Here is a 14,600-nt window from a genome sequence, read left to right on the forward strand (position 1 = left end):
CAAACGCTCTGCTTAATTTTTTTAAAAGTTTGTTAGTTTATTTTATAGGTTTTATAAATAATTCTCCTGATAATTTTTTTAAATGCTTTTTTAATGCCTAATGCCCTGTCCTACACACTAAAACCATCCTTGCGTTTCCATCATGCTGCCGAGTTATGAAGCAACAGGATCGTAAGGGCATGTAACCGCGATTCCACCAGCGGCAGCCATCGTAAGATGGCCGAATACATGGATAGCGCTTAGTACGCGCCTTCCCCCTCATCCTTCATGCATGAATGTGACGAGCTTCACGGAGTTCACCACTGGGGGCTGGGCGTCAGCTAAGCTGATGCCCTGCGACGGATGAGATATTTGGCTCCGCCGCTGACCAACGGTATTAAACACCAGGGAGACTTAAATAGCGAGCCTTCCTACACACTACTAGCCATCGAGGCCGCTCACATGGACCGCTCTGTCGCTAACCAGGGACGTACCAGGAGCAGCCCCGCGGCATTTCTTCCGCCCGTCTTAGGCGTGGACCACGAGCAAGCTCAAGGCGGCCCTGTTGACCAGGGTGCACCACGAGGAGGTGACTGACATGCACCCTTGGAGAGGGTAACCTAAAGCGAACAATTCACGTCAAAGTGTCAAACTGAAGAAACTTTTCATTGTTTAATAGTGTTCATATTGTTTCTTGTTTTTTTAAAGAGTTTATTCTTTAAAGTTATGAAAACTGATCTTTTCTCATATTTTACTTCTAATTGAAAGTCATAACTTCACAAATCCAGATATTTTTCAAATTACTTACTTTTAGTTTATACCTAATAACCTTCCCGAGTCCCATTCCGCATTTACCAGGGACGAAGAAGAAAAATGTTATGTTGCAATTAAAAATCGTATATTTTTTGGTTAAATTTAGTTATTTTTAAGAGACCACAAACTGTAATGAATTTAATTTAAATCATTGTTTATTGGTTGTTGAGTGGATGATTTTATTCTGCTGGCTATAAGAGCTGGAGCAGATGTGGGTGTGTGTGATTTCCTAATGAATAATGCGGACCCATTGTTGATTAAATAATTGTCAAGACTATGAGACAAGAAATTTTACTTTAGTTTTGCCAAAGTAAGTACCAATATTCGGCAATTCTTTTTTCCATTAACAGGATTTTCAGCGTCAATTATTTCGTCCAATTTGTTGTCACAAATAATTAAGTAACTTATGACTTTCAGTGAATTAAGACTGAAGTGAATAAAGATACTCTTATATAAAGTCTCATTCGAAATTGAGTTCAACTCGCCTACGAAGATTTATTTATTTATAGAAATAAAGATATTTGTCAGAACTGCTCTCGATTTTGATAATTTATCTGGTCTACACGTGCTTAATTTTTATCATGTATACTGATTCATTTAGGTCTAATAATCTAAATTAAAAAAAAACAACGTTTATTTGGCAATATTTTTTATTTAACTTAGATTAAAAATATGATTGTGTTAATTAATTTTGTATTACCAAATAATAATGATTGATTGAACATAGTACAGATAATAAGCAGGGACAAACATATTATTATCATTTAATTATTTCTAAAACCTGCAATACATTATATTTATTGTATTCGATACATTTGTCTGTCGTGAAAGAAGTTACAATAATAAAACACCTTCCGGCTTCGTTCATAATAAATTAAATCTCAATGTAAATTTAACATTCTTGATGATTAACTGTTGACATTCACAATGATGTACATACACTTTTACATTTTAAATAACAATTAGTCATAATTGTTTTTAAAATTATTATGTGTATAATAAAAAATGTATATTTACACGAGCTACTCGATGAGCAGCCATGAAATATTAGTCCAAGATTTTTAGATATCCGCTCTGCATAAAATAATTCTACGTGATTATTCGATTGTATTATGTCGGAGGCTGCCCCCCAAGTATAAAACCGAGTTTCTGTCGCCCGAAACCGCGAGAGCGTTAGCCGCCATCTTGGAAAACGTTATTTTGCATACATAAACGGTAAGTTTTACGTTAAAAACCGAAGAAATCTTTTTTGTAGAGAACAAAATTTCCCACCTTTTTTATACAAAACTTTTCCCCCTATTGTTGATATTTTCCGATATATTTGGGGGGCACCCTCCGACATAATCCAATGGAAAAATCACGTAGAAGGATTTTATGCAGAGCGGACCGATTTTCGATGCTAAAATTCCTGGACTATATTGTCTTGTAATCAAATTGTGTAACCGTAACCGTTTCTTTAGCGAGAAGATTAACTACTGTTAATTTGTAATACTTAATTCTGCTCTTTAATTTAAATTAAAAATACCTCTCTTACAAAAAATAGCTTAAAACGAACGGCTTTTTACTTTACTTAAATAAAAAACACAATAAATAATAATTAAAAAGAGCGCAATGCTTCTAATTGAAATGTCTGTTAAACGTCAACTCAAATATTTGTTTCCAATGAATCATGAATAACCAAAAAACCCAAAAATAGAACGAAAACGCCTTTTTTGGTTTGGGCTAATGTCTTATTTTTGCAAATGTAATCAAATAAATGCTCAATAAATTAGGCTGAATAATACAACAATAATACACGAACAAGCTACCTCAAGTGAAGTACCGCCATTACTGATATTAATATTTATTATGCTTGTGAGAAATTCGTGGTAGGTAACAATCATTACATATTTGCTGTCAACAATTATAACATTAGACACTAATGTTTTAAATTTCTTGCATTTTAATATTTGTATAAAACATTCACATACTCATATTTACAAATAATTAACGTACATTTATGAAACAACAAAATCCAAATATTTGTGGATTCTACAATGAAGGGTCTACGTAGTTGAACCTTATTACTCGTACATATTTACACAATTATAATTTAATTTTTAACAAACATATCAGTAGAACATATATTCTGGTATAACATTGGAAGTGAAAAAAAAAACAAACGTTCTTTAGTAAAATATTATGTTATATTTATACAAGCCAAAAAGTAACAATGGAACATTGACTATCGTAATATTTTAAGAGAGAACGAAATACCTATAAATAACATTGAAATAATGTTAGGAAAACGCGCTACGCGATTTCAGACTGCAATCATAGAAAATAAATGTATTAAAAAAAATTTACTGAATTTCTTCAGTACGATTATCGTCTTGTATATTTTTGTTGTCACCGTTTGGAAAATAGAAAATTGTTTTCTCGTCAATCTTTGTTTCGATACAAAACGGTGAGTCGTCCTTCACAAAGTCCACTTTGCTTGATGGGATCCTAGGTTCCTGATAGAAACTGGACTTAGGCTTGACGTATGTAGACATAGTTGTTTCACGGCGTGAATATTCGAAACTGTTGCGATCCGCGCCATGCTTGCATAGAAGTGTCTCGTGGAATGCCATTCTGTATCTGTGGAAAATAATATTTTTTATTAATAATAAAGATAAACAGAACCCAATAGAATTGACGTATAGTATGATTAGGTGAGAAAGTAGAAGGTCTGTATATAAGAAGAAACAAAGAAATAAATAGTTTTAAGCGTGTATATACGTAATGTACCTTTATTACTAAGTAGCATCAAAACCTTTTATTTCGGTAATAGGCTGTTTGACTGGTTTTTAAAATCAATTTTATATTATTTAGTAGAAGTTAAGGAACCCATTAAAAATGTGTTTATTATTTCTAGTACATATTTGCCGAAAAATATCATATTAAAAATTCCATATTTAAATAGCGGACAAAAACGCTACTTGGACAATATGGCGCTGCAATGGGATCGGTGACGTCACTTTCCTGTTTTTTAATCTGTGGTACATATTGTAGAAAAGCAAAGTTTACAAGAAATTGACTTCATCATAAGCCCGGCCAATCAGGAGCGTTTTGTGTCACGTGACAAACGTTTGAAAAAATGCATTTTTATTTATGGATTTTTGAATAAATTAAGTATTGTTTTCAACTTTCGTTAGTAAATAACCATTTTTAAGCCCATAATATACACTGATTACAATAATTCACAATTAATTTTTCGCATTGTCAAATAGCCTATTGTTATCGAATAACTATATACACCTTACATCATTTACAGTTGATCATCGCTTCAAAAAATAAATAAATAATACAAATAAATGAGCTTCTTTTTAATATACTTTTTTCATTTTTTTTTATTCATTATATTTCTTACGTGTGATCTCTGTCGACAATTAAATATGTGTGAGAGGAGACTTTGAGCACAATATTCATATTAATTGAAGAACTCTTCAACCATCTGTTTCGTATAATTTATTTATATAGAATATACAATACCTATTATAAAGAAAAGTTATATCTCGAATATAAAAATACGCAACGTACTTAAATGACACTCAGATATCAACAGTGTTTTTATGAGATTTATATGATGGCATGATAATTGATAATTTTATAATCAAATTTGTAAAGTAAAGTAACAGCCTGTAAATTACCCACTGTTGGGCTAAGGCCTCCTCTCCCATTAAGAAGATGGTTTGGAACATATTCCATGACGCTGTTCCAGTGCGGGTTGGTGGAATGCACATGTGGCAGAATTACGATGAAATTAGACACATGCAGGTTTCCTCACGATGTCTTCCTTCACCGCCGTGCACGAGATGAATTATAAACACAAATTATTAAATGAAAATACTTATTTAAATGAAAATTATTACTTGCTTTGAAATTATTTAAAATATATATTTGAATACGGTAACATTATCGGATACTACTTACTGATTACAAAAATTCAATTTTCACGTGGAAGAGGCAGGAAGGCGAAAAGGACTGAAATTCTTATTTAAGTCATACAAAAATACTTAATCAAATCAAATACTTGAATATCGTCCTTCAAATTATATTTCTTTTAGAGTAGGAAAAGGTAAGTTCTTATATAAAAAAAGCTTAAATATGTTAAATTGATAAGATGTCTTTTCAACCGACTTCAAAAAGGAGGAGGTTATCAATTCGTCTGTATTATTTTTTTTTTTTTTTTTTTTTTTTATGTTTGTTACCTCATAACTTTTCACTGGGTGGACCGATTTTGATAATTTTTTTTTGTTTGAAAGGTAGTGCTTCCCGTGGGGTCCCATTTTTTTTTAATTTTTTTCCGATGCTGGTATCCGTATGAAAACGACATAAGTCTTAAATTTGCATTATGTATATGCGCGACAAATAGGTGAATAACTGAAAATCACGTTAACCAATTTTGATAATTCTTTTTTTATTATAAAATATATACTTCAAGGATAATTTGGTGAAAGTTTGGTAAGGTTTTGAGCACAGGATCCATGGCAAAGTAACGGAACGGAAGGGAACGGAACAATTCTGAGGAGCACGTTAGCGATACTCGGTCGAATCTTTTATTTTTATGTTATTTGGATATTTGAGTCACCTTCCGTAATGCGGTAATGTTAATGTAATTATCATAGTCGAATATTATAATCAACTAGCTACCCAGCCCGGCTTCGCACGGGTGCAATACTGATACTAAATATACTACAGAATTTGTTTATTTACGACATCACATCGCAAACTTCTAAAATTATCAGTGTTTCTTTACTATATTGGTCATGTATTATATATACTAACTTTCCTCTGGAATCACACTATCTATTAAAAAAAACCGCATCAAAATCCGTTGCGTAGATTTAAAGATATAGGGACAGAGAAACCGACTTTGTTTTATACTATGTAGTGATGGAACTCCTAAACGGCTCACAGTTAGGGTGCGATATGGGGCAGAATTTCTTACTATCTTTAATCAAATTTTGTGTATGTGATGTAATGTAATATGATGTACGACATATATTAGCTCTTTTTAAAATTTTTTTTGCTGAGGTCGATTACAGCTCTTTCGAGGGATCCTTGTAGTTTATGCCGCAATACGTATTAAAGTCGCATTTTCGAAAGTCTATTTTTGTTAAGTTTCCCTTAAATTGTCCTCGAAGTAGTTTATGACTCATATAAAGGGAACGCTTAATCTATCCATATTAAGAAAAATTAGTTAGTCAAATTCACAAGCTTCACTTAAAATCAAAAAATAAATAAAAATTTTAACAAAAAGAAAAACCGACTTCAAACAAAACACTACTTTAGAACAAATGAATATGCACTAAAAAGTAATAAAAATAATTGCGTATTCAACATATTTTTTAGAGTCCTCCTAAGTAAAATGAACTTTCTTACTGTCTTTAATCAAATTATGTGTATGTGATGTGATGTCATATGATGTACGACATATGTATATCAGCTCTTTTTTAAAGTTTTTTTTGCTAAGGTCGATTACAGCTTTTTCGAGTCATCCTTGTAGTTTATGCCGCATGACGTATTAAAGCGCATTTTCGAAAATCTATTTTTGCTTTATTCGCAAGTTTCCTTTGAAATTGTCCTCCAAGTAGTTTCTGACTCATATAAACGGAACGCTTAATCTATCCATATTAAGAAAAAATAGTTAGTCAACATCAGCTTCACTCAAAATAAAAAATAAATAAAAATTTTAACAAAAAGAAAAACCGACTTCAAACGAAACGCTATTTCAAAACGATGAATATGCGCTAAAAAGTAATAAAAATAATTGCGTATTCAACATATTTTTTAGAGTCCTACTAAGTAAAATGAAATGAAAAGTATTAGACTACTTAAACGTCGATTTACGATTATATAATGTAGTTATAATTATTGCTATATTTGGAGTCGGTGTCAGCCAAGAAAACCCTACAATATATCTATCAAAAAACAATACGAGAATACTTTAACAAATATGTTTTTTACAAATTACCTTTTATACAATAATATACTGGATTACTGGATCAATCAAGGGGCTCGTATCGCTTCTTTCTTTTGATTGTTGGCTCAAGGGCACCGTGGCTGACACCGGCTCCTCCAGAACCTCGAAAACATAGTTCGAATTCTCAGGGAAGAAGGCACGAGATATTATGGCATGCAGCGTAAGGGCAGGAAGTCCAACCTATCGGAAAAGACTTTAGGGCTCATGAAGAAACGACGCGAAAACCCACCTGTCACTTCGTCAGAGAATCGGCAATTAAACCAAGAGATCAGCAGGCGCGTACGACACGACCTCCGGTGCTCCAATACTCTTGCAATCGCAAGAGCGATTGAGCACAATCGAGGGTCTAAGGTGTTCGTACAATCTCTTGGAAGGAGCCACCTGGCGAAGTTGACCACAGCAAGTGGAGAAGTCGTTTCTTCTAAGCCGGCAGTACTTTCAGAAGTAGAGGACTTCTACGGCCGGTTATACGCATCGCATACGTCTCGACCTGATCCCGAAAATGAGGATTCTAGAGCTACATTAAGACGCCATTTCTCCGAAGACCTGACCGAAGTCAGTATTGGCCAAATCGAGATTGCTCTTAAACAGCTTAAAAATGGAAAAGCCCCTGGAGAGGACGTCCTTACCACGGAGTTATTAAAAGCAGGAGGTAAACCGGTATTCAGAGAACTCCAGAAGCTTTTTAACTCTGTCCTCTTCGAAGGGAGAACTCCAGAGGCGTGGAGTAGGATTGTGGTCGTCCTGTTCTTCAAAAAGGGGGACAAAACCCTGCTGAAGAACTATCGTCCCATATCCCTACTGAGTCACGTCTATAAGCTGTTTTCAAGAGTGATCACGAACCGTCTTGCGCGAAGATTCGACGAATTCCAACCCCCGGAACAGGCCGGCTTTCGGACCGGATACGGCACCATAGAACACATCCACGCAGTGCGGCAGATTATACAGAAGTCCCAAGAGAATAATCGGCCCCTGTGTCTCGCATTCGTGGACTATGAGAAATCTGGGCTGTTCTGGAGTCCCTGCAGCGTTGCCAAGTTGATTGGCGATACATCCAAGTGATGAGATGTCTCTATGGAGCTGCCACTATGTCCGTCCGAGTACAGAATCAGCAAAGAAATCCCATACCATTGCATCGAGGAGTGAGACAAGGGGACGTTATTTCCCCCAAATTGTTCACTAATGCAATGGAGGATATGTTCAAGACGCTGAACTGGAAAGGACGTGGTATCAACATCAATGGCGAATACATCTCTCACTTGAGATTCGCAGACGACATAGTCATCGTGGCAGAAACGCTGCAGGACCTACAACAAATGCTGAACGAGCTGGCTGATTCTTCTATGCTTATCGGCCTACGGATGAACTTGGGTAAAACCATGTTCAATGAACATGTTCTACCGGATCCGACTGCGATACACGGCACCGTCCTCGAAGTTGTTCAAAAATATGTCTACCTCGACGATTAGGTAGAAACAACCTTGAGGACGAGGTGAATAGAAGAATTCAGCTGGGTTGGGCAGCGTTTGGGAAGTTACGTCGGATCTTTACATCGTCAATCCCGCAGTGCCTTAAGACGAAAGTCTTTAACCAGTGCGTCCTACCCGTCATGACATACGGAGCCGAAACGTGCACACTCATGACAAGGCTAGTCCACCAGTTTAAAGTCGCTCAGCGCGCTATAGTGGATGGATGGATCGCATCAGAAATGAGGTGATCCGTCAAAGAACCAAAGTCATCGACATAGCCCACCGGATTAGTAAGCTGAAGTGGCAGTGGGCTGGTCATATTTGTCGTAGAACAGACAAACGTTGGGGAAAACGTGTTCTAGAGTGGAGACCGCGTCTTGGCAAACGTAGTTTAGGACGTCTTCAGGCACGGTGGAGTGACGATATACGCAAGGCGGCAGGCAGGAGCTGGAAGCGAGTAGCCGGAGAAAGACCACAGTGGCGTGCGCTTGGAGAGGCCTATATCCAGCAGTGGACAACAACAGGCTGATGATGATGATGATGATGATCATTCATAGTTTTGTAAAGTGCCAAATAACAGTTCTTACAGGTATAGTTCATTTAATAAATATTAGTTGTGACAATATAGTCATTATAAAAGATTTTCTTTAAATAATTAGGTTTTTAGGAGGACTGACAATTCTAATCGTAGTTGATTACTGTCCATAAATAATTTATTGCATGATTCTGATTTACGACAGGTGTTCTGCGGCGTCGATATATTATTTGTATGAATGAGTATTTTACGTCGTACTCGCTGATTAAAAAATAGTTGCCAAAAAACATTTTACTTAGAAATTAAATTTTTACTTAAAATTATTAAATTTTGCAACGTGCAGACGATTAAAAAGGTGCCGTGATTTAAAGGATTTCTTCAGATTTGATAATCATTATTGATATATTTTATATAATTTAAGATACTTTCGCATTTAATATCATTCAGTCATGTTTTTTTTCTGATTACATTAATAGTTAGTTATCTTTGCTCTAAAAGTACAATATTTAAATACCTATGACATGACGTCATTGTCTTATTTAGTGCCCAAAATTACAAGGGTGAAAGAGAGACTTTTGTTATGACTGATGATATGACTGTCACATTGTGGGAATTGTGAATTTGAAATACGAACGTATTGACGTAAATTTATGAATACATCAACATTTTCAAATAAAAAAATATATCAAAAAACGAACTAAAACAAAGTTATTGAAATTATAATTAAATTTACCAGCAAAAATAAAAAGAAAGCCCACCGAGGGATCCGTTCAAAATTGAAGGTACATATTACATAAAATAATATTTTAACATATTATCTATCTCTAAATTAAAAAAGAAAACAGCGTTTTTCATCATAGAAACTATCATAATAAAAATTCTATTTAAGCTTGTGCCACCGAAGCCCTTTCATACGATCCCCTACATGACACGGTAAACTCAATACAAAATTTTGAAGGCCCAGACCCTAGAGAGACCTAGCAGTTTTTCCTAAAAATGTAAAAGCGTATTACAGAAAATTGCCTGATATTATATTCATATAAAAAAGTAATATTGGTAAAGCACAAAGCCTGTGTCTAATATCCATTCGAAATGTAAATGAGACTCATAAGTGACCCATAAACAGACAATCCTCAAACAGATTAGAGAGTAATTCGATTTATTGAACACGGCTCCGGTAAAGGAGTTAAATGTGGCTAAATCAGTTCCACGCAGTTGCTGAACTTCCGCCGCCTTCAAACAACTAGATACAAATAAAAGCTATAACTTTTTCCGCCCTGTAAATGTAAATAAGGACTATTTAGATCCTGCAAACTGGGTCACGCCTAGTTTGTATCCGTTTAATATTTTTTTATCGATTTGATACTACGAATGTAATTGTAGGAAGGAAAAATATGATGTTATCGAAAACATTTTATATGTCACAGCTAAAAATATGCAGTTAAATTAAACAGATTAGCGTCCTCACTCGGACACGATACGTCATTTTAATTAACGTTAATTATAGCAGACGAATATTATAAGATAAACACTTACATAGTTTTACTGCTAACTTACTGTTTTTTCCAAAATTGCATAATAGTAATACCTATTTCATTCCTCTTCAATTCGACTCATTTAAATGTATTAGTACCTAATATTCCTGTATCACATCTAATTAATTGTATAATTTGTCTTGTAAAACGATAACTAATTTATTTATTTTATCAAGAACTTTCAGATTGCTATATCAAGCCAAATCGTTGAACCATTTCACTGACAATTTATCTAAATATACCTAACCATATTTCCATAATATATAAAGGTTTATACTTTACCGAGCGCTCATAACATTATAAAGAATCGGATTGACGGTCGCCGACACGTAGTACAAGGCACCAGCGACGTTGAAGAGGTGCTCGTTGATCACGTGGAACTGAGGGTGGTCGTAGCCGTAGATGAAGAACAGGCGTTGGACGTGGAAAGGGGTCCAGCACACGAAGAACGCTATCACTACTGCCACTGTTACAGAAAATGACAAGTTAGAGATAAGTTTTTTTCCCTTTATTTTTTTTTCTCTTTATTGTTTTACATTAGATTTATATTTTACATAGTCTAACTGATTTTAAGTATTTTAAGCACATAGTCTATAAGTTTTTAAATAAGCATGCAGTGTTTATCTATAATTAGTTGTACAATTGCGTTTGATATTTTGTTTATTTTAATTGTACCTATAGTAAGTTTTATATTGTAACAACTGTTGATAAACCTAAATAAATAAATAAATAAAAATAAATAGAACAGATTAAAGCGTGAATACACATAAGTGACTTTACAAAGGTATTAGAGCAATCTAATACCTTTGCAATCGATAAACTTTATTGAAAAATAAATATTATATGAATGAACAACATTAGTTTCGTTTCATAACGTTTCTATACCTTTTTTTTATTGCGCTTATTTATTTTTTGCCTTCAGTTTTAGTGATTACAAACCGTACCAAATCGTACATGTCACAAAATCGTACAAGTATTCTACATGGACCAAAAAGATTAAGTGAAGAAAGAATTCTTGTCAGCATATCATGTCTATAATTTTATCTATCTCAAATGTACTTAGCTATCTAAAAAGTTAAAATGAATGCGAAAAACACAGACTTCGTAACAATCACTAATATCAAGTAAAAACGTGCACGACACAATTTGTAATATGTAACTAATTTAAAAAAAAAGAGAAAAGAAAGAAAAAAGAAAAAAATAGGTACTGATAGTACGATAAAGTTAGTTTAAAGTAGGTTTAAATGTGTTATAAATTTTGGAACTTATTAAGAACTACCTGCGGCCCTACTCGCATTGAATTTATAAAACATTGCCCCTAACCCTAAAACCGTCATCTCCATTATACCCTTTCTAGAGATGATTTAAAAAAAGTAGCCAATTTTCTTTATCAAACCAATTTTCATTGGAATTGGTTTAGCAGAAGCGTGATAACGGACAGAGTTACGTTCCCATTTATATTAGTAAATTGTAATCCGAAAAGAGATTGGTAAGTTTTTTTCTTGAAGTGGAAAGTATATCGTGTCAAATATTGACGCGGGGTATTTTGATCGTTAATATTAAAACAATAAAGTTGAAAGTTCTTTTTACGGCTAATTGTATTTAAGTATTATGTGAGGATTTCAAAAATCAGTTTAAATCGTTGGATTTAGATCAATCATCTATTCAATTATGTTGAGGAGACAATTTTTAATCCGAAAAATCGACCGAATTTTGGACAATGTTGCTTTGCTAACGCTTCTTGCCTTTTTACCAGCTCGACTCAATAATCAATATGTTAGTACGCATTCATTTTTTACGTTTAAAGTACTTTTTTATAGGTATATATGGTATAGGTTAGCGGACGAGCAATTGGACTACCTAAGTGGTCACTACCGCCCATAGACAATGGCGCTGAAGGAAATATTAACAATTCCTTACATCGTCACTGCGCCACCAACCTTGGGAACTAAGATGTTATGTCCCTTGTGCCTGTAATTACACTGTCTCACTCACCCTTCCAACCGGAACACAACAATATTGAGTACTGTTATTTGGCGGTAGAATAACTGATGAGGGGGTGGTACCTACCCAGACGGGCTTGCACAAAGCCCTACCACCAAGTAAATTTTTATAAATTTATAAACATCAATCATCAATCATTTATAAACTACGATTTTATTCATCCTATAATGTTTTAAATATTTTAATGGTCCCGTTTCATTGTTTAGTTTATTTAGTCATTTTAATAAAATGAAATACGTCGACGCAATGTTGATATAACCTTTAACAAAAAAATATATGTTTCTAACGATACCCGGTTGAAACGATTCGTTATGTATTATGTATTAAATAAAAGACACAGTGAAATAAATGAACAACGCTTGAGAATAATTGAATTGCAAGACATATTTTTTTATTAAAAATGTGTGTGTTTCATTATTCGTGAAAAAAAAATATAGAACGAGAAAGAAATAGAGGAAGAAAGAAAGAGAGAGCCAGTCTAGTTCAATCTACAGTAAGCTACATAAAATAAGTGAATTTTTAATCGGAGTACTTACTATCGTAATTTACCTTTTTATAGGATTACTATATGTACTATCACTATACACAAATCAAATATGATTAATATTTATTCAAAAAATAATATAGTACGACTGACGTATATTTTAAGAAGAAATTATAGTATTCTATTTTCTTTTTAAATGTTATGTATTGTCACTTTACTGTGTACAATTCTTTAAGTTATTTAAAGCCAAGTTCTCTAATGGTTTTGTCATTTATGTATCAACGACTCAGCTTAGATGTAGCATCGGCAAAATTCGTAAAACCGATCACATCCGAATTTAGTACGTTATCCCAAATTATCAATATTTATTTCTTATGTAAATATGATCTTTATTCAAACATAATAACTTGTTGTATCATATGACGTCGATTTACATGCACTTGCTTTCTTGGATTGAACTGACGCGAGAATCTATAGCGACGAATAGTGTCGAATGGCGCGATAGAGGGCTATTTCTATTGGTTTTGTAAATCGGCAGTAATCGGTTTTATTGAATTTGCCGATGTTACATCTGAGTTGTGACATAATAAACTTTTCTCTGATGTGATAAAATATATTTGCCATAGTTACTTATGATTCATAATCCTTAAGATACAGATGTTCAATCGTGAGATTGAATTCAAAAACAAAACATTAATAAATTTATTGAATAAGTCGGTAAACAAAATTGTAACATTCAATGAAATAACTTCTGTAAACTCAAAGGGAAATGTTTAATCAGACTTAAATATAATTTTAAAAGAGACCACAGTCAGTAATCAAAGGAATTTCAAAGTAACAAGATTTATGTCTTTTCTAAAAAATACTGACCCAGTGAACATTTGAAACGATAATATTTTCTACAGAAACCTGTATTAATAATTGGAAATATTTTCTATTTATGTGCTGTGTTCCTCATAATGCTTTTGGTGGATATTGTGAATCAAAGTTGTACCTGAGGCATTTGATATAAAGAGAACATGTACCTCAGTTCCGTTTTTATAATTAGCCGTAATAATTTTAATTAGGGCACGGCCCTTAGTCCCTTTGTATTTACTTTAGGCTCTCGGCTTGCAAGGAACAGTCTCTATGACCGATATATGTAGGCCTATGCAGTGGCAGATTTATATATTTGCCGCTTGTAGGCTATTAAATTTTTGCGACCCATACTGTTTTAGAAATTCAAAACGTTAGTTTATTTCCCAATCATATTAATTACATTTATTCTGAAATTGCAACTTTATGATCTGTCTTATATCGTCCTCATTACATCGGCTTTTTCCCGTTATTATAGTTACTAGATAATTTTTGCAACCCGCTATGTAGTTACGAGTATGCGGATTACGGACGTTATGTGTATTACATATATAATTATAATTATTTCTGTAAGATAAAAAAAATTGGGCTTAAACTTCCCCGCTCTTTAAATCTGCCGATGGGCCTATGACATTTCGCTCTTCTTATATTATTAATTTGAGCCTCTTGGTCCCTGATATAGTGGATAAGCTACGAGGACATAATCTCTACTGGTATTATGTGTCAATCTAAGAACTATGTCGGAATAATTTGCCTTGATGTATAGTTCTCTCGAATTAAGCGGCCAAGGAAACGAAGACTGGGTATTTTTCTTATGAATATTATATATGTCAAAGTCTTCATGTCTTTAATTTGTTACAGTAGTATTTAAAGTTGACAGTACGTTATTAAAATAGGTTCTATGCCGGATGATCCAAAA

General features: G+C 33.7%; 1 protein-coding gene across 1 annotated transcript in view; it reads right to left on the bottom strand.

Moving 5' to 3' along the window:
* Positions 1–3,069: 3,069 nt before the first annotated feature.
* Positions 3,070–14,600, bottom strand: part of LOC124537997 (neuropeptides capa receptor-like) — a 134,781-nt gene continuing 123,250 nt past the window's right edge. Inside the window, exons 6-7 of the mRNA XM_047114999.1 lie at positions 10,621–10,804; positions 3,070–3,411 (exon numbers count right to left, since the gene is read on the bottom strand). Coding sequence (XP_046970955.1) covers positions 3,135–3,411; positions 10,621–10,804 — 461 coding nt within the window. The 3' untranslated portion in view covers positions 3,070–3,134. The remainder of the gene's footprint in view (positions 3,412–10,620; positions 10,805–14,600) is intronic.

This window comes from Vanessa cardui, chromosome 19 (genome assembly GCF_905220365.1).
Source record: "Vanessa cardui chromosome 19, ilVanCard2.1, whole genome shotgun sequence".
Classification (NCBI taxonomy): Eukaryota; Metazoa; Arthropoda; class Insecta; order Lepidoptera; family Nymphalidae; genus Vanessa; species Vanessa cardui.